Source organism: Triplophysa rosa, linkage group LG8, assembly GCF_024868665.1.
Source record: "Triplophysa rosa linkage group LG8, Trosa_1v2, whole genome shotgun sequence".
Taxonomy (NCBI): Eukaryota; Metazoa; Chordata; class Actinopteri; order Cypriniformes; family Nemacheilidae; genus Triplophysa; species Triplophysa rosa.
Genome location: NC_079897.1, coordinates 24,156,017 through 24,172,764, shown reverse-complemented (window position 1 = coordinate 24,172,764; position 16,748 = coordinate 24,156,017). Strand labels below are relative to the sequence as shown.

Below are 16,748 nucleotides of genomic sequence, written 5' to 3'. Positions count from 1 at the left end.
CTCTTTACCACACCGGTTTAAGATGCTGCAATTAAATGTTAAAGTTGTTGAAAATTGTAATACAATAAAAGTAATAACTATATGGATATTTTATTTGCCTATTAAACCCGTCTCGTGTTGTATTTTGTGATGTTCATATTCAACATTCATAAATATCATACCGTATGTGTGTAATTGAGAAATAAATTTGAAGCGAATGCACCATTCAATGTAATAATTTCACATGCCAGTAATACCAAACACATGCAGAACAAACATTTCGGCTTCAGTGAAATGGAACAAATACTAACGTTACATTCTGCTTCTGAAAAGAAAACATTTATTCGATCACATATTCCCAAGGTTGTTAATCAATACTATTACATGCATCGCAGAGTTTCATTCCGATTTGTTAAGATAACAAACGACGATATTTTGTAAAACTAGCCTAGTTCGTTTCCCCTGCAGAGCATCATGGGTAATGTAGTTGATCATGTTTGGGTAGCTAATGAAAGCCGATATACGCTCTTGAAACATGAAACTACAAGAACCACATTACAAGTCCTACAACTTCCGGTATCTTTTGAGAAAAGTTTCAGCGGGGGCTGGAGGAAAGAGTGTAGCGAAAAAGTATCCGCGTTGTGGTGTACATGAAATGAAACTAGTCGGGGGAAGAGGAGGGCCAGTGCCTTAGACGTAATAGGGGAAGGTAAGAGACCTTACCTACATTAACCAGATGATGCACGGATTAGCTCACCGCAAAACATCGCATTACACTTAGTTGTCATCCACTTTTGCGATGAAAATCACAGCTCTCTGTCACCGTTTCTAAATGTTACTCACAGAACAATGTAACGTTATTGGAATCTTACGTATTCCCTCCACAGATACATCTGAGCATGCGTGTTTTATTATTCGACCTAGAAATAATAGCACCGCATGACTACAAGTTTCGGCGGCTCATCGTGATACAAAGAAAGTGCGCCGATGCCCCCATCATCTCCGCTCGCTTGCGTTCCGTTCAACGCATTTAATCACAATTCCTAACGCTACATTTTTCATTTAGTCTGGTATTAATTAATTAATAAACAAACAAACAAATGTGAGAATGATGGAAGCACGAGCTGACTTTCTGCCACAGAGAAACGCATGAGAGCAGCGATTACTAGTCGAATACTAATATGTGTTTTCTGCATTCTATAGATGTACTAATTTATATACATACGGAAATGGAAAACTCGAACCTATGTGTGTTTTAATTTCTATTTCTATTGCTCATCTTCGAAACCTATTGGTGGCACAACAGGAGCCCGCTCGCGCTGCTTTCATCGACCGCGCTTAGCGATTCACCGACCGGTTTCTCCATTGTTACCGTGAACTGGAACTATTTACGAGAGCCCGTGTCATGACTGATTCTCGTCACATGTGACGACTGATCTCGTCGGTCACTCGGCAGCTTGCTAAACATTGAAGAATCGTTTGAGCATATGATTTCTTTGTGCACGAGTGAAGGATTTGACTTGTTCAACCATCAAGGTGCATCATTGAGCATCACTCATTTATTGCGCGAATGAATCTTTCATTTCTCTGGCGTGCATGAGCCCAGTCGTGAAAGATTGAGATGGAATTCACGTTTCAAGGTAAAGTCAATTTAGTGATGATAACAGATATTTTCTGTTGTCCGGTAAATATAGATGATGCAGACCATCTGGTTTGGTGCATCGGTTAAGCGGTATCCTATGTGAAGAGTTGGACAGGGAAGTGTTTGGGTAATTTTTATAGACGTGACAATATTGCTTATGAGATCTTTAAGTTGAAAGCTCTGCTTGTACATTCTAAACAGGTTTGTCTGAGAGATGTTTAGATGTTGATAACGTGTGTGTGAAGGGGGTCGTTGGAATACCATATCCATGTGATTTAAATGTTAAAGTATTTTTGCTTACATCTATTGATTACATGGCTATTACAGTAAGGATGGATTTGAGTCAGTTGACAGAACTGCAATTGGCTTTATTTGGCCATTGCCTCATTGTTGATTTAATATTTTGGTATTTTGGTTTGGTTAAAACGACACTAAATATCTGTCAAAATTGCCAGAACTATCAGGGATAGTCTTGGGGGCATGTTGTCACGCTACCAAAATTTATACCATTGTTTATAAGCACATATTCTGCATGACCATATTCTACATCCCTAATCCTACCCAATGCCTAAACCTAACAACTACCTTACTAACCATTAATAAGCAACAAATTAAGAGTTAACTAAGCAAAAGTCGTAGTTAATAGTTTACTAAAACCGAGAACTGGACCTTAAAATAAAGTGTGACCAAAGTAACTGTATATTAGTATATCAAATTGACTTGGTCAAGGATGTTGGCGTGCCAGGTGTTGTAGAAGGTGAACTGAAAGGAGGGATGAAGTTTGGGTTGGCATATTGGGTCTTCTTGAAAAGTGGGCCACAAGTCCCTGGAGTGACGAAGCTTTTCTGGGGCAGGCGTGGCGATGACGTACGGGTGGTTCGGAATGGGAACGAACGGCAATGTCCAGTCATTCTGAAGGGTGCGAGGGGTCTGCGAATGGAAAAAGGAAATATACTGCAGGTCTGCTTCATGGTTCACCTTACGGGAGCTCTTCTGTTCTGGTAGAGGTCTTGGGCAGAGAGGTAGGCCAGCGTCTAGAGCAATCTGTGTGATTACACTGAGAACGTGTGGGTTAAATTGTTTTTCGTATTGGAACTTGGAATTGGAACTCGCTGTTGACTTTCAGTGCACGTAACATTTTTTCCTTATCCGTCGGCAGCTGTTTTAGTCCAAACCTACACTTGCCTTGATGCGCAGAGGTGGTATGCTATTTAAAGATCTCGCAAGCGTACCAGCTGTTCCCATTTCTGTACGGCGTAACTAAGTCACCGAATCCAGTCGAATAACTTGGATCTTTCATTTTGAAAGTTCTGTTTATAGAAAAGGTCGTTCTTTTTTCTTCTGTCATTTTGTTTTTTTGATCTCTGTGTTCAGAGAATGAAGTGGTGTGCTTCTTCAGACAGCTTGATGTAGGACACTAAACCCACTTTTATGTGTGTTATGCTATTCTTAGGCAGTAAAGTTGCAGGCCTAGTTTAATACATTGGAGGACGGTGCTGTGAAGTCGCTTTTTTTAACAGCAACGTTCGGGGATGATTTTGAGAGGGCCATCTGCTTTTTAATGATGCTCTGGTTCAGCTTTACTCATATCATCATTGTTTTAATTATTTAGTGACATCAAAGCTTCAGACCATGCAGATGAAGAGCTTGTTTCAATGATTTATTTGTAGCTCATAAGTATTTTTATTGTGAAAATTTTATTGTGGAAATGGTTTGGTGTTCATATATAACAGTTCTAAAGGACAACGAGACGTCAGAGATGCACAATAAATGCAATAAAAAGTGCACGTCTGTTATTTCTCCTGCAGATTTTTCCTGATAAAATTGTGTTCCATCAGAGTGATGTGCAGTAGAAAGTGATTGAACTAAATGTTGTGTTTAACTTCACCCAATGACCTTTCAAAGTAAAATATATAAAATGCAATGGTCACAGAAAAGTGCATTAAAACCTTTGCATTATTGATAGTGTTGCTTAATTTTATATTGCCATCATTGCAAATGACGCCACAGTGCAGTTCTTGTTTGCCCATGTCTGTTTGGAATGTCTCATTAACAGTATGAAGGATTTTTAGTGAAGTGTGAAGGATTTAGCACATAACTGGTGCATGATGGAGGATCAGGAGTTAAGCACTTAAAGAACAAATACATTCTTTTATCACACTTCAATTCCTGGGAGTGCGTGCGTGCATTGGCATGTGTTTTGTATGACTCTGTGTCAGGGTTGTGAGGTGACACTTAAAATAACATATTTACCTTCTGTTCTCTTGGTAAAATTGTAGCGTGACACATTTAGTTAATGAGTTGGCAGCCTCTGATCTTTGTTTGAAATGATGGTTTCTCTGGTTAGGAGAAACACACACACACTCAACTATATTGAATATGGACATTTGTTAATACAGTTACTGTAAGTTTTAAGGAAGTTTTCTGCACACTGTTCCTGTTACACTGTGACTCACCACTGTTGATGCTTCTGGTCCAGTAGTGCGAGGGTGGATTTATCCGAGACTGAGACATCTGCTCTCTGTTAAGGCACTTAACTGTCTCGGATTCATTCTCTCAGCTCTTTTGTCCATCCAACACATGTTTCTCAGCCACTTCCCATCAGCAAATATAGCCACAACATCAGCATTTCTTCATTAGTGGACAGTGTCTGGTCGAGTTTGGAATGTAATGTGACTCTCCTGCTTGCTGTGGGAAGTACATAAAGTATATTTTGCTTTTTTAAAATAGTTAAAGTGGCCGTTACTCAGACAGTTTCTGCATATCTCATGTTAATCTTGAGTACTTGCAGAATAGTATCGTACCCTTCAAATATCTGTAGAGTCTTTAATATGATCGCATTTATAAAAGACTCATACAGCTGTACGTTTATTTCCGAAAACATACGATGTGTGCGGGTGGGGAGGGTGGAACTAAAGCACATTGCCAACAAAACACAGATATATGACTCAGTTTCACCGCGTGCGGTTCATGTCCGGCATCTTTTAGCGCTGGGACCGCTCCATCTATCAGTTTCAAACGATCTCCAAATCCAGCGTTACATGCACCGTTTATATAGCATCCATCATTGAAATGCCGTGATCAAACAAACACACCTCAACTTCTCTCACTATGGCAAGAGAAACGAGCTGCAGCTGCAGGCCCACAGCGCAGCCAATCTTGATGGTAAGCGGTCTTCCTATCGCTCGTCGGTTGATGCGTGGGAGGGCTATTTCTTTCGTCTTGCCGTGGACTTGCTTTTCCGGGAGAATTGCCCAATAAGGGACTAAGAAAGGTTGTTACGTAACGGTATTTCATGTTTGGAAAAAACTTCCGAAACCTATACGAACCTTAAGAGTGTATCGAGCACAGAAATACTACGTAATACGTTCAACTCGTTTTTTTACAAGTTGACCATGTCAAGCATGAGAAGACGGCATGTTTAACATTGTGAAGAAGTCAGAATGCATGAAACACCGTTGCACATTCCCTTTAAAACAGCATGCAAAATCCATTAAAAAATGTTTCATTGGCACATGAGTGACATTCAGTTACCAGCTATCTGGTATCTTTAAAAATGTATATTTGTTTTTCATTTCTCATGCAAAAATGTCATGTGTATAACAGACTAGACTAGGCCACATTAGTGAATTGATTATTTGATGTAAGCATCGCTCTGGCCAATATTACCCAGCGGTTTAGAGACCACAGTCACAACACACTAACCACTTGGCCTATGACAAGAATGTACGGCTTTAGAGACCAAACAACAATAAACCCAGCAAGAATTCCTATGCAAGCCATAATCAAGCTGTTTCTAAATTCTTATTGTAACAAGATCTAGCAGAAGTGCAACACATGGAGCGTTCAGTTTAGATAATTCCAAAACAATTGAACGTGATTATGGAGATCAATTTCAATATTGTGAAAACGCAGCTTGATTCTCGCACATGAATGAAATTAAGACTTCAGCACTTTGGCCAGTATTTGTGTTTTCCGCCTGCCCGGGCACTGCGTCGTCTCAGCAGTGTGCCCTGTTATTCTCAATGAGATTTGCATAAGGGGCAGTGTGGACTCCCTGCAGACAAGCTTTGTATGGAGTGTGTCCATGTCTGCAATACAATAATACTTACACACCTCTTTGTGTATAGAATGTATTTGTTGCATTTCCATTGTCAAAGAAAAAAAAAAATTTCACCACCAGCAGGGGGAAATACAATTTTGCCCTTATAAAACTAAGTTTAGAAATCAATAACCAACACTCAGTCTGTATAATTTAAAGGCAAGAGAGTCGATTCTTTAGTTATAACAACTTTTTATTATGACAGAGGATTTTTTGAAGAGAGAGTTCACAAAAAATGACTTGCTAATCAAACGAAGTGGCCCCTATTGACTTCCATTGTATGGACTCAAAACCACGGAGACATTTCTCGAAACATCTTTGTGTTTCACATAAGAAAGTCATAGATGTTTTAACCGCATGAGGGTGAATAAATGATTAAATAAAAGACTAAATCAACAGAACTTTTGATTTTTGGACCTTAATACTTTACTTTTACATTTTTTAATTGTGCTATTTCTTGAATTTATTAGCTTCAGTTTAATATTTGCTTTCACTCGGAACATACTGAATCCTTCCTGAGGAAGTTAGGATTATTTCGGTCTCTAAAACCTCAAAAATGTGAGGCTGCTGGGGAGAATGATCATAGCTGAAATCATTATAACCTCAGGCTGCTTAATTCTAGCGCTGCCTGGCTCATGCTTACTGCATTCCTCCATGCTTAATGAAAGGCTGTGAATTCTATAGACCTCTGCTGACTGTCATTTTGCATAATGGCGGTATTTGAAGTAAAAAATATACGAATACAGGGCTCTAGACTCATTTTTCCCACTTTCTCATTTCGTCGCACTAACTTACAATTTGGTCGCACCTTTTTTATAGTAATCATATAGTAATTGATATAATATTCAGCTATCCACATTCCCCTGCATAACTTGTATATAACACAGTATAATTTGTATATAGCACATCTGTACATACAGTATACTGTCTATTGTCCGTTTGTCTAATATAATGTGTATTGTCTCTAGCATATTTATTTTTTACGTTTTGTTACCTGTGCCTCGTTACTTTTTTAACCTGTATGTGCACTGGAAGCTTCAACAAATTCCTTGTGTGTCCAAGCACACTTGGCAATAAAGCTCTTTCTGATTCTGATAAAGACCTTGCATAATGACCTGTTGATGAATCGTTCTGTTTGTCTTTTAAAATAGTCGGCTATTGACCACTTCATATTTGCGCTTTAACTCTTGCGAGCCCAATAAATCCAAAATAAATGCAAAGAAATGTTGTATTTGTTATTTTATACAGTTGTTATTATTTAGTTTTATTTTCAAGTTATATATCGGCTATGAAATGATCTGACACAAATATAACCTGTCACTCTTCACAATCCTCATTTATCGCCCTCTTTACAAAAAGCTGTAATTTTGCCATTGGCCTTCTTTATTTTTACAGCATAAAATTAAATCAAATTAGCTAGCTCAAAACTCAAAAGTAACTCGGAACTAAATTATTATATATGTACTTTACTACACATTGTCATAAACAAACTTTAAATACTAACCACTCTTGTTAAATGGTCTAAGCACGCTTGTGTTCTGGGGTGTTTTGAGTGACTGACTTAATGGGTTCAGACAGTGAGTCTCGTGAGTTCAGTGTTTGATATACGAGTTGTTTCAACAAAAAGAATCTGTTCAAATGAGTCTTCATGTCGCGAATCGGGCAAAAATTTGTTTTACGCACTCGCACCAATGCGACCCTCTGAAATTTGACCTCGCACGTTATAAAAAACGGTCGCATTTGCGATCATTTTGGTCGCAGTCTAGAGCCCTGGAATAACTGTTTTTTGAAAGTCACAGTTCACAAATTTTCAGCCGTTAATTATGAATACAGTAACAACGGGCAGCTCCAAGCATTTGAATGCATTAGCATCCCTTTCATAACAGATATGGAACTATTCAGTACCACATAAACAATTACCTGAATGCATAAACCGCGTGTTCCTCTATCTGACGAAATACATTTTTGTAGTAGAAACTAGCTAAGGACTAGTCCTTATATTACTATTGAAATTATTACTGTTAAGTTTTCTGGTTGATTGTTTAGAGTTAACATTGTCCTGACACTGACTGCACGTTGTGTCGTCTTGTTTTTGGTTTTAAATTAGTCATATCGCACAAATGACATGAGCAGAGTCTTCTGCAGGTCTACTGTGATGAAGCAGAAGTCAGTGAGCACTGTGCAGTGAGACGGCTGTCTGTCTGCGCTCGGCTTAATCGATCTGTGCCCCTGGAGATATTCATTTGCTTCTCTGTCTCTCTCATTCTCTCCCCTCTCGTTCATCCATCATCCACTTCTACTGACAGTCCATTACGTCGTGATTTGCCCCGTCTGTTTTCTGAATCTCTGTTAGACATTTGCTCGTTTTATTTGCATGCGTTATCTATCCTTTCCATCAGTGCCTTTCAGATAATTGCCTGTCTTTTATTTGCGGTCATTTCTTCTCTTCCTCCTCCCGTCGGTTCGCTTCTCTCTTCTGAAGCTCGCCTGTGTTGTTCTAAACAAACCACCGCGGTTTTTCGCCCATAAGCCGTGCAACCTGGAAGCGTGAAGCCTGCTTCACACGTACGAGATGACGTGCGACTAATTTTGTGTAGGAATGATCAAATTGTTTTTTTCAAGGAATTGTAGAGATTACACTTAAAGTCAAATGACACAAATGAGAAGGATCACTCGGGTGCGAGAGGATACTTGAGAAAGAAACACTTTACTGTTTTCTCTCGAGAAGATGTGATCACAGCCTGTGAGGATTTAATGGCGATGTTTGGCCTCAATTGACCTCTGATCAAGTGAGTTACACATGTTCTGTTGTGTTACAGGCGACCCCTGGAGATGAACGAATGTACCTTGTGTGCTTGTAGGAGCCCTTTGATATAGAGACACAACTGATGACCATCGCCTTACAACGCCAATGACCTTCAACAGTGTATGTTTGCTTTTTATTTTCATTATAGTTTTATGTATTGAAGCTCCTGCTGGTGGTTAAAGGAACATTTCACCAAAAAATGAAAATTCTGTCTTCATTTACTCACCCTCAAATTGTTACAAATCTGTATAAATGTATTTGTTGTGATTAACACAGAGAAACATATTTGGAAGAATGCTTGTGACCGTTCTTGGTCACCATTGACTACCTCGTGGGATGAATTGCTTTATAAATGTCTTTGTTCTGTTGACCACAAAATAAATATTTTGAAGAACGTTCTGGGGCACTTTTGACTACCATTGCACTTTTTCCTACGATGATAGGCAACGGTGGTAATGGCATTCTTCCAAATACCTTTCTCTGTGTTCATCAGAACAAAGTAATTTGTACAGATTTGGAACAATCGAGGGGGAGTAAATGATGACAGAATTTTTTGGGGGGGTGAACTGACCCTTAAAGAGTGTGTGTTCTGTTAAGTACTTGAAAGTGTGTGTGTGTGCGTGTGTTTTACTGACAGTAAACCTTGACAACTAGATATTTATGCCAATCATTTTTATGTCTCTGGATTAATTAATGTGCAGCGCTGTTATGAATTGGCTGGTTATGTAAATATCTGTTTTGCTTTCATTACAGGATCCATTTACTGTTGTGTCTCAGATTCTGTAATGGAAAATCAAGGTAGGCATCACCTTATTTCTCTCTCTCTTTATGCTGGTGTAAAAATAAACCGAAAGTGCAGCTCATCATTTCATAAACACCAAAACATGTACGTTTTTGTCAATATGTATTGTTCCTCCTGTTGTTGCAAACCTGTATTGCTTTGTTCTGTGGAGCCCAAAAGGAGAACTTTTGAATAACTTGTTGCTCTTTTCATTGTGATTACGCTATGTGTGTCATATGAGTTTGAAACCATGGAGTGAATGATAACGGACATGTCATCTTTGCATGAACTGCTCCTTTAAGGTGCGTTTTGTTTAACTCCACACGTGACTTGAAACGAGATGCATTATGGCACGTTCTATAGCATTTATTTATTGGCACAAGCAAAGGTGTTTTTTTAAGTAGCATAATGAGGAACGGTACAACTGGATTCCTATTTTTAAGCTTCTTATTGGTTAAAATAGCGATTAAAGATGCATGCCCTCTTTAGGAAGGTCATGGAGCAGATCCGTGGAGCTACTTTTCCAGGTCATGGCAGTACTAGTTTCAGCCTCGGACAGCACCCATGGACTGCCCACATTTTATTCTCTAACTGTCTGATGCATAATGCATGCGAAACGGAAAGGACTGATTTTAGATGACCGCAGAGAATAGGGTTGTCAGATCTTATTCAGATAGTCTCTGTATATTTACATTGTTTTGCTGTGTTTTTGTACAGTGTGACACCATAACTTTTATTGTGGGCACGTTTATCGCCACATAACTTTACTCCTAAATGGCACGTAAAAACAAAACAAACTGTGATTGGTCACATTAGACGTCAGTAAGACAGTTCTTCCTGTAGAAGTAGGTGGTTCTTGGCCAGTTTGTACTCCAATTATCACCAGACTTTTTGCCGCAGTCAAAAGTCTGGCTGCATGAGACGATAGCAGCACAGATTTTGGACCCAGGCAGAAGTAATGAGCAGATTCTCTCGCTCTCATTCTCTTTTTGGAGTGGCGCCCAGTGTAGGTGCTGTAACTGGGACAATGAGAGCAGCAGGGCTATGGCTCAATCCTCTGATTTATTTTTTGTTTCCAGCATACATGCACACGTGTGGTTACTGTGGTGCTTGGTTTAGAATGGTTGCAAAGATGGTTGCAGAGATCTTGGATTGACTGTACTGCTGGGGTAATGGGTCAGGATTCCTGATTCATGTGTGTGTGATATCTGTTCATAACAGTGCAGTTGGAACCTTGTAACGTTATTGATTAAATCTATTTTTTGTTATTATTTTTACATTTCGCTCTGCTTGTTTGGTTTCTCATTCTATCATTGCAGTCTCTTTCTGTGTGGGTCTCGCAGAATAACATTAGTGTTGCATGGTTTGGGGATTTCATAGCTCCTGCACCACAGAAGGAAAGGATTGTTTGTGCTTGGCTCTCTGTTACCTTATCTAAGCCCCAGACGTTTTTGTATGAATATTTTGAAATCCATGTTTATGTCCAAGATTATTGCACCTGCAGCATAATCTTTTTTAAAGGTGCTGTGTGTAATATTTTGTAGGATGTATTGACAGAAATGCAATATAATACAGGTGTATCTAAAGACCTTACATAATGAAGCGTTATGTTTTTATTATCTTAGAATGAGCTATTTCTATCTACGTACACCGCAGATCCCCTTACATGGATTTCACCATGTTGTTTGTATAGTAGCCCTAAACGGACAAACTGCTCTAAAGAGCGCGTTTCGTAAATACATTATTTCCTTTGTGAAAGAAGAGAAAACGTGATTAAATCTTTGTCCTGTGTCAGCTGCTGTAGTGCTTCGAAAAGGGACAGGTGGAGTGAGCCGTTGGTTGCAGTTCGCAACCTCACCACTAGGTTGCCGCTAAAATCCCAAGATTGCTCCTTCAAAGCCCTGCTTTTTCAATTTTTTTTATTTACATATCAGAGCTTGACGTTAAGCATTGTCATGTGGTTAGCACAGACCGATTTTTTCCGTAGTACTGTTATTTTTTTCAAGTTACTTGTCCGGTCAGGCAAGTGCAATTCTCTCTCACTTGCCCATACAAAACATTCACTTGTCCCGGACAAGTGTTAATGTCGAGCCCTGTATATGATGGGCATGTGAAGTCTTTTTTCTTGTTTGACAGCAGTGATGGATTATTTCTCTGTAACCAAGAAGATCTGTAATGCCTAGAGAGAGCTTAAATGTTTGTCTTAATTCAATGCTATGATAAACATTTATCATGTATAGGAAGCGTTTATACACATTATGGAATTTACAATTCTGAGCGGTGTGGGTTTTGTTTTATGCTGTGGAATGAGAAATCATCTCAGGCTGTAGGAAATGGGATTATGAGTGTTGTTTGCTATAGTCCTGTTACACAGCTATATACTTCCACATTCCCGTTCTCGGCTAATGTACTCTGCTGGATAAAATTGCATTCCTGGAATTCCTGGGGATGAAGACTTTTAATGTGTTTATTAGCTTCATGCAGAGGAGTCAAGATCCACTGAGCATGTATTGATTTAATCTTTCGGCTAAAGAGATGGTTTCTTCAGACAAAGCGTGTATTACGATCTCATTTATCTTTATGCATTTTTGTATCTACATCATTGAATAGTTTGTGGTCACATGTCTGTATATATATCAGTTTTTCTTTGTTTTACAAACTTTTGCTTCTGAATACGACACATTCAGTCGGAATTAAGGGTTTGATTTATCCACACATATTTACTTTTCATGTTTTAATGTTGCTTTTACTTTTTTGCTATTTTTGTACAGATTACACAGTCATGGTTCATTTGTTGTGTAATAAACATAATATTGTGACGAATTTGATCGTTTATACCTAGGCCATTACCACTTGGTTATCTAAATCAGTTTTTGTTAAACAATACCAGCAAAAATAACTCATGACTTACATCACTACTGTGATAAATAAAATCCTACCATAATATAACATTTTGCTCTCTAATTTTCATCGGAAAGTAGTTGCGTCACAAATGACTTCATAGACAAAACAAGCACAAATGTGTTGAATTTAGATGAATGTTTTGATGATTAGTCAGATGTCACTTCCTCTTCCTTTTGTGTTCTCCGTAAAATCAAATGTCTACCCAGCTGATACCATCTTTTCCTTGCTTGGCAGAACGTCTCTTGAAGATAAAAACAGAATCCCTTGCTGTTTTCCTCTGCCTTTCATTAGAGCCCACTCAAGTGCGCACACACACGCACATTTTACACCTTGACCTCTGCTTTAAGGAATGATAGGCATCCGTCGGCGTCAACTCTGATCTGCTTCTGGAGTGGAGGCAGAGAAAGTAGGATGGAGGGAGGGTCCCGTGTGGGAGAGAGAGGGGGTGGAGAGTGTTCCTGAAGTGGAGGTCTCTCCAAGAGAAAGGGCAGTTGGAATGAAGTTACTCAAAGAAGACAGAGAAGTGTAGAATGTTGGTTTGGAAGGTAAGAGGCATGAGATCGATACTAGGGAACAGGAAACGGGTTCTTTTTAGCTGGAAGGCCTGAGTTGGGGAACCTGAGCTCTGGTGCTAAGCCACACCTGGGCGGGAGTTGCAAACGGATTCAGGGGTTGGAACATGGGACAGGCGTTTATCCTAGAGACTGCGCCTCAAAACTCCTGCGCACACTTGGGTGAGTTGAGCAAAAATGTTTTGTTCCAAAACCGAGTGAGCTGTGTGCATTTCAAGGCATAACCGACATGTCTACAATGGCATATTTGTATGAAAAGGTAGGCGGTTTGTTTACGAGGCCATTTAATTACCAGCTTTTCATCAACCTGGAAGGCTCTTCAAGAATCACGGCAATGATGCATTTCTTTGTGTTTAGTACGTATTTTATGTTGGAGTATTAATTTAGCAGCAGGTCAACATCAAACTTGATTGAAATCAATGGAGAGTCGAATATTATGTATCAAGCGCTATTTATATGCTTTGTAGAGTATGGCGGTTTTTGCCGCCTCAATGCCGCTTTTAGGAATCGCCAAGTTTTGAAACAGAGCTGTGAACAGCATGCATTACCTCAGCTTGACTTTAGCAGCAGGAACTGGTTATGACTCAGCTGTTGGTATCAGCTGTAAGTGGAAGGAAACCAGACATGGATAAGGCAGGCGGGGGATTGAGTTTAAAGAGCTTTGTGGAGAAATTCTTCTGTTTTTCTTGTTCTGTGAAATCACAGGAACAACTTTATGTCCTCAGACCTGAGATATGGAGACACTGCTATGCGAGTCTGTGAAATAAAAGTTTCTCCACATGTCTGGATGTTTGTGCAGTATATTGCTAAATATAACAACTTACTGAAAATGAGGTCATGTCTATCTCTGTACAATCATATTACTGCTGTTTTGGATCTTCTCCAAACATCTCCCTTTAAACACTGCTTCATCTGGTACTAAAGACCACTAATGCTTTCATATTAACGGTTTTCCTGAGCAGTAGCCTACTATGAATGGTATTCGGTTCCTCATATCATTTAAACCAGTGATTATCCAAATATGGATGTTTCTTTTGGTGTTATTCTGGACAGTATGAGCTATATCATCACTGTTTTCTGCACTTCGAGCATGATGTAAAGCAAGAACGAACGTTCCTAAAATAAATCTGTACCGTCGTTCAGCCTTCTGAGGTGTCTTTATGATGCAAATGATCAACATTGACTTTGGAAACACGGTTGAAACCTTTCCTCCATGTCTTTGTCAGACGTCCTTGTGCTGCTTTATCTTTAAAAGGAATAGATTAAAGTGGCCCTGTTGATCTTTCACCCTTAAACTGTTAACCCATTTAACCCGAGTAGGTATAATCCTGGTATATCTCCCATGTTCCATACTATTCTGGGTTATTTTTAGATTTCGCAAGTGTACAAAGTGCATGAATATTTAATAAGGTCATCACTGAGGTTCTTAATGAATGGGTGTCTGTTGCTAAACAACCAGCCGTAACGTTCTAGCACTGCACGCGTCTGGCCCGAAGTTAACCCCTGGTCTCTGTTTGGTTATAATATAACAGTTTATTTTACATTTCATTTATATTAACATTTATTTATTTTAATGTTTTATTGTATATTAATAAGGGCTGTCAAATGATTAATCGCGATTAATCTCATCCAGAATAAAAGCTTGTGTTTACATAATATATGTCTGTGTACTTTACATATTAATTTTGTATTTATAAACACAAAAACAAACACATACATGTATACATATTTAGGAAATAATAACATCCATTTTATTTATATTTACCAATAATTTAAACTATATATTAATTACATTTTTTATTTTACATTTTTCTTAAATATATTCATACATGTGTACTATGTTTTTATAAATACAAACTTAATAGGCTAATTATAAGTTTGTAAACATTCGGGATGTGCGCGCATCTTGGTTGCAGAAAAACCCGGAAGAGATAGCCTTTATAACGACTAGAGAATTACATGGATACGGTATACAAAATAGTTCGACTTAGAAAGATTATAGAAAACCTTACCTGAAATAAAATAAATGCAGATCTGGATGATTTCGTCAGTCCAGCCTGTAAGTTTAATCACTTGTTTAGCTTAAAATGGCATATTCAACGACGGTATTTCATAGGAAATAATACCATAATTTTTGCCATTCCTATTCAGACATTCAACAACACAAAAACATGTTTTTGAAGGAATTGTCTCCTCTGTTTCACTCATTGCTGCTTTGTTTCCACTGTTTTTTTCTGCAACCAGTATGCGCGCGCAGCTGGCAGTGACGTCGACTCCAAATTGGTCTATATACTAGGGCTGCTCGATTATGACAAAAATCATAATCACGATTATTTTGGCCAAAATTGAGATCCCAATTATTTAACATGATTACTCACTAAGTTTTAAAACAACATAGAAAAATAAAAAACTTGTCTTTTAAACTGTGAATTCAACTGAAAAATAAATGTAAAGAAATAGCACTGCTGAACAACTGTAAAGGAAGGGGGTGCGCTGTGGATTTATACCACAAGAAAAGAGAGGATCCTTGCAAAATGGAATGCGGCACAATAATCGTTTTACGTCGATTATTTTGTTTTTGTAATTGTTGAAGGCCAAAATTGACGATTACAATTATTTTTGATTAATTGCACAGCCCTACTATATACACAGTACACAGACATATTATGTAAACAAACTTTTATCCTGCAATTGTTTGACAGCCCTAATATTAATAATATTAAATGAAATAAAAACTACTCAACAGTTATTGATTTGTCGCGGAGGTTCTTTTTGGGCCGCATAACATTTCTTTATGTTGTTGCTGCCGAAACGTCTATTTCCTTCTCATGTGAAATGTTGCCTTCACCCAGTTTTAACCCAGGTTTGAAAAGATCCTGAGCTAAGTGTAGTGTGAAAAGCTTCCGCTAAAACATCCGAACATCGTGTATCTGTACAGAAAAACCTGATGCCTGAGTCACAATGATTCTGCTTTTCCACAGTACAGGGTGTGAGATGCCACCAATAGTGATGGAATAACAAGGAAACAAAGCACAGCTGACATTCACTGACTGCACAGAGGAAGCAATCAAGTCTGCACCGTTTTCAGCCAAACAGCACGGCTAGGTTTCATGTCACAATACAGACTTCTTTGTTCTCTCAGGCTCAGCTCACTGTAGCCTCTACCGATGCTGTATTCATTTCAGTTGCGGATTCTTTATGCGAATTGTCAGTTTGCTGGAAGCGTTTGGTATGTTTTAGCCCTACACCAATTGCAGCTTAACCTCAGCTGACTTGAGTCATGACGCTGACCTTCAGATCAGTTTTCCTAATCTGCCGTTGTTGGGTCATTTGAAAAAAGTTACAGGGCTTTGTCGTTCGAGGCTGTCTGGATTGAGAGTGTGTTGTCTAGAAATGCTTGAGGAGGTGTTAATGTATGTAGCAGCAGGGCAGCGACTCTTCATGATTTCTCCCGGAGGAAACAGAGTGTTACATAATGAATGCCTGACTTATTTCCGATAACACGACTACCAGCTCTAAACCTTGTTACTCCGAAGCATCCAAATTCATACTCCTGCATGTAGAAGATTCATGCGTGCTTGCATGTCTCTGCGTTAAAACATGTAGTTTTATGTGTAGTATATAAGGATCTTTAAAACGTCTTTCTGGGTTTTTTTTATATTTAGATGATTTGCTCACTGTGTGTGGTGTAAATGATTTTAAATAACCTGTGGTGCGGTTGCTTGTCCCGTACAGGAGATTGTCATCTCGGTCTCTCTTTGGAAGACAGTCGCGTTCTGTTTAGCTGTATGTGATGTGCTGGGGCTTTCCTTAAATGGTTGGGAGCTCTTACTGTTCTGTTCTAAGTGCCTGATTGTTGTAGTCTGGTTAGGTAATGTAGTTCAGAGTCCTTCAAATCACTTGACCAATAGAAGGTAAGCCGAGCTCATTATGGTGGAATAAGTAGTGCCAGGTCCCTTGAG

At 38.8% G+C, this 16,748-nt stretch overlaps 1 protein-coding gene across 7 annotated transcripts in view; it reads left to right on the top strand.

Annotated features, from left to right (window-relative positions):
* The first annotated feature begins 577 nt into the window (after positions 1 to 577).
* phactr4b (phosphatase and actin regulator 4b) overlaps positions 578 to 16,748 on the top strand; it is a 34,018-nt gene continuing 17,847 nt past the window's right edge. For 2 of the 7 annotated variants that reach the window (XM_057339961.1, XM_057339953.1), the window contains exon 1: positions 12,751 to 12,948. In XM_057339961.1, the coding sequence (XP_057195944.1) occupies positions 12,894 to 12,948 (55 nt within the window). In that variant the 5' untranslated portion in view covers positions 12,751 to 12,893. Of the gene's footprint in view, positions 689 to 1,358; positions 1,620 to 2,436; positions 2,644 to 7,937; positions 8,317 to 8,542; positions 8,650 to 9,282; positions 9,328 to 12,750; positions 12,949 to 16,748 lie in introns of those variants that run through there. The other 5 variants (XM_057339955.1, XM_057339960.1, XM_057339957.1 and 2 more) reach the window with 5 other exon arrangements.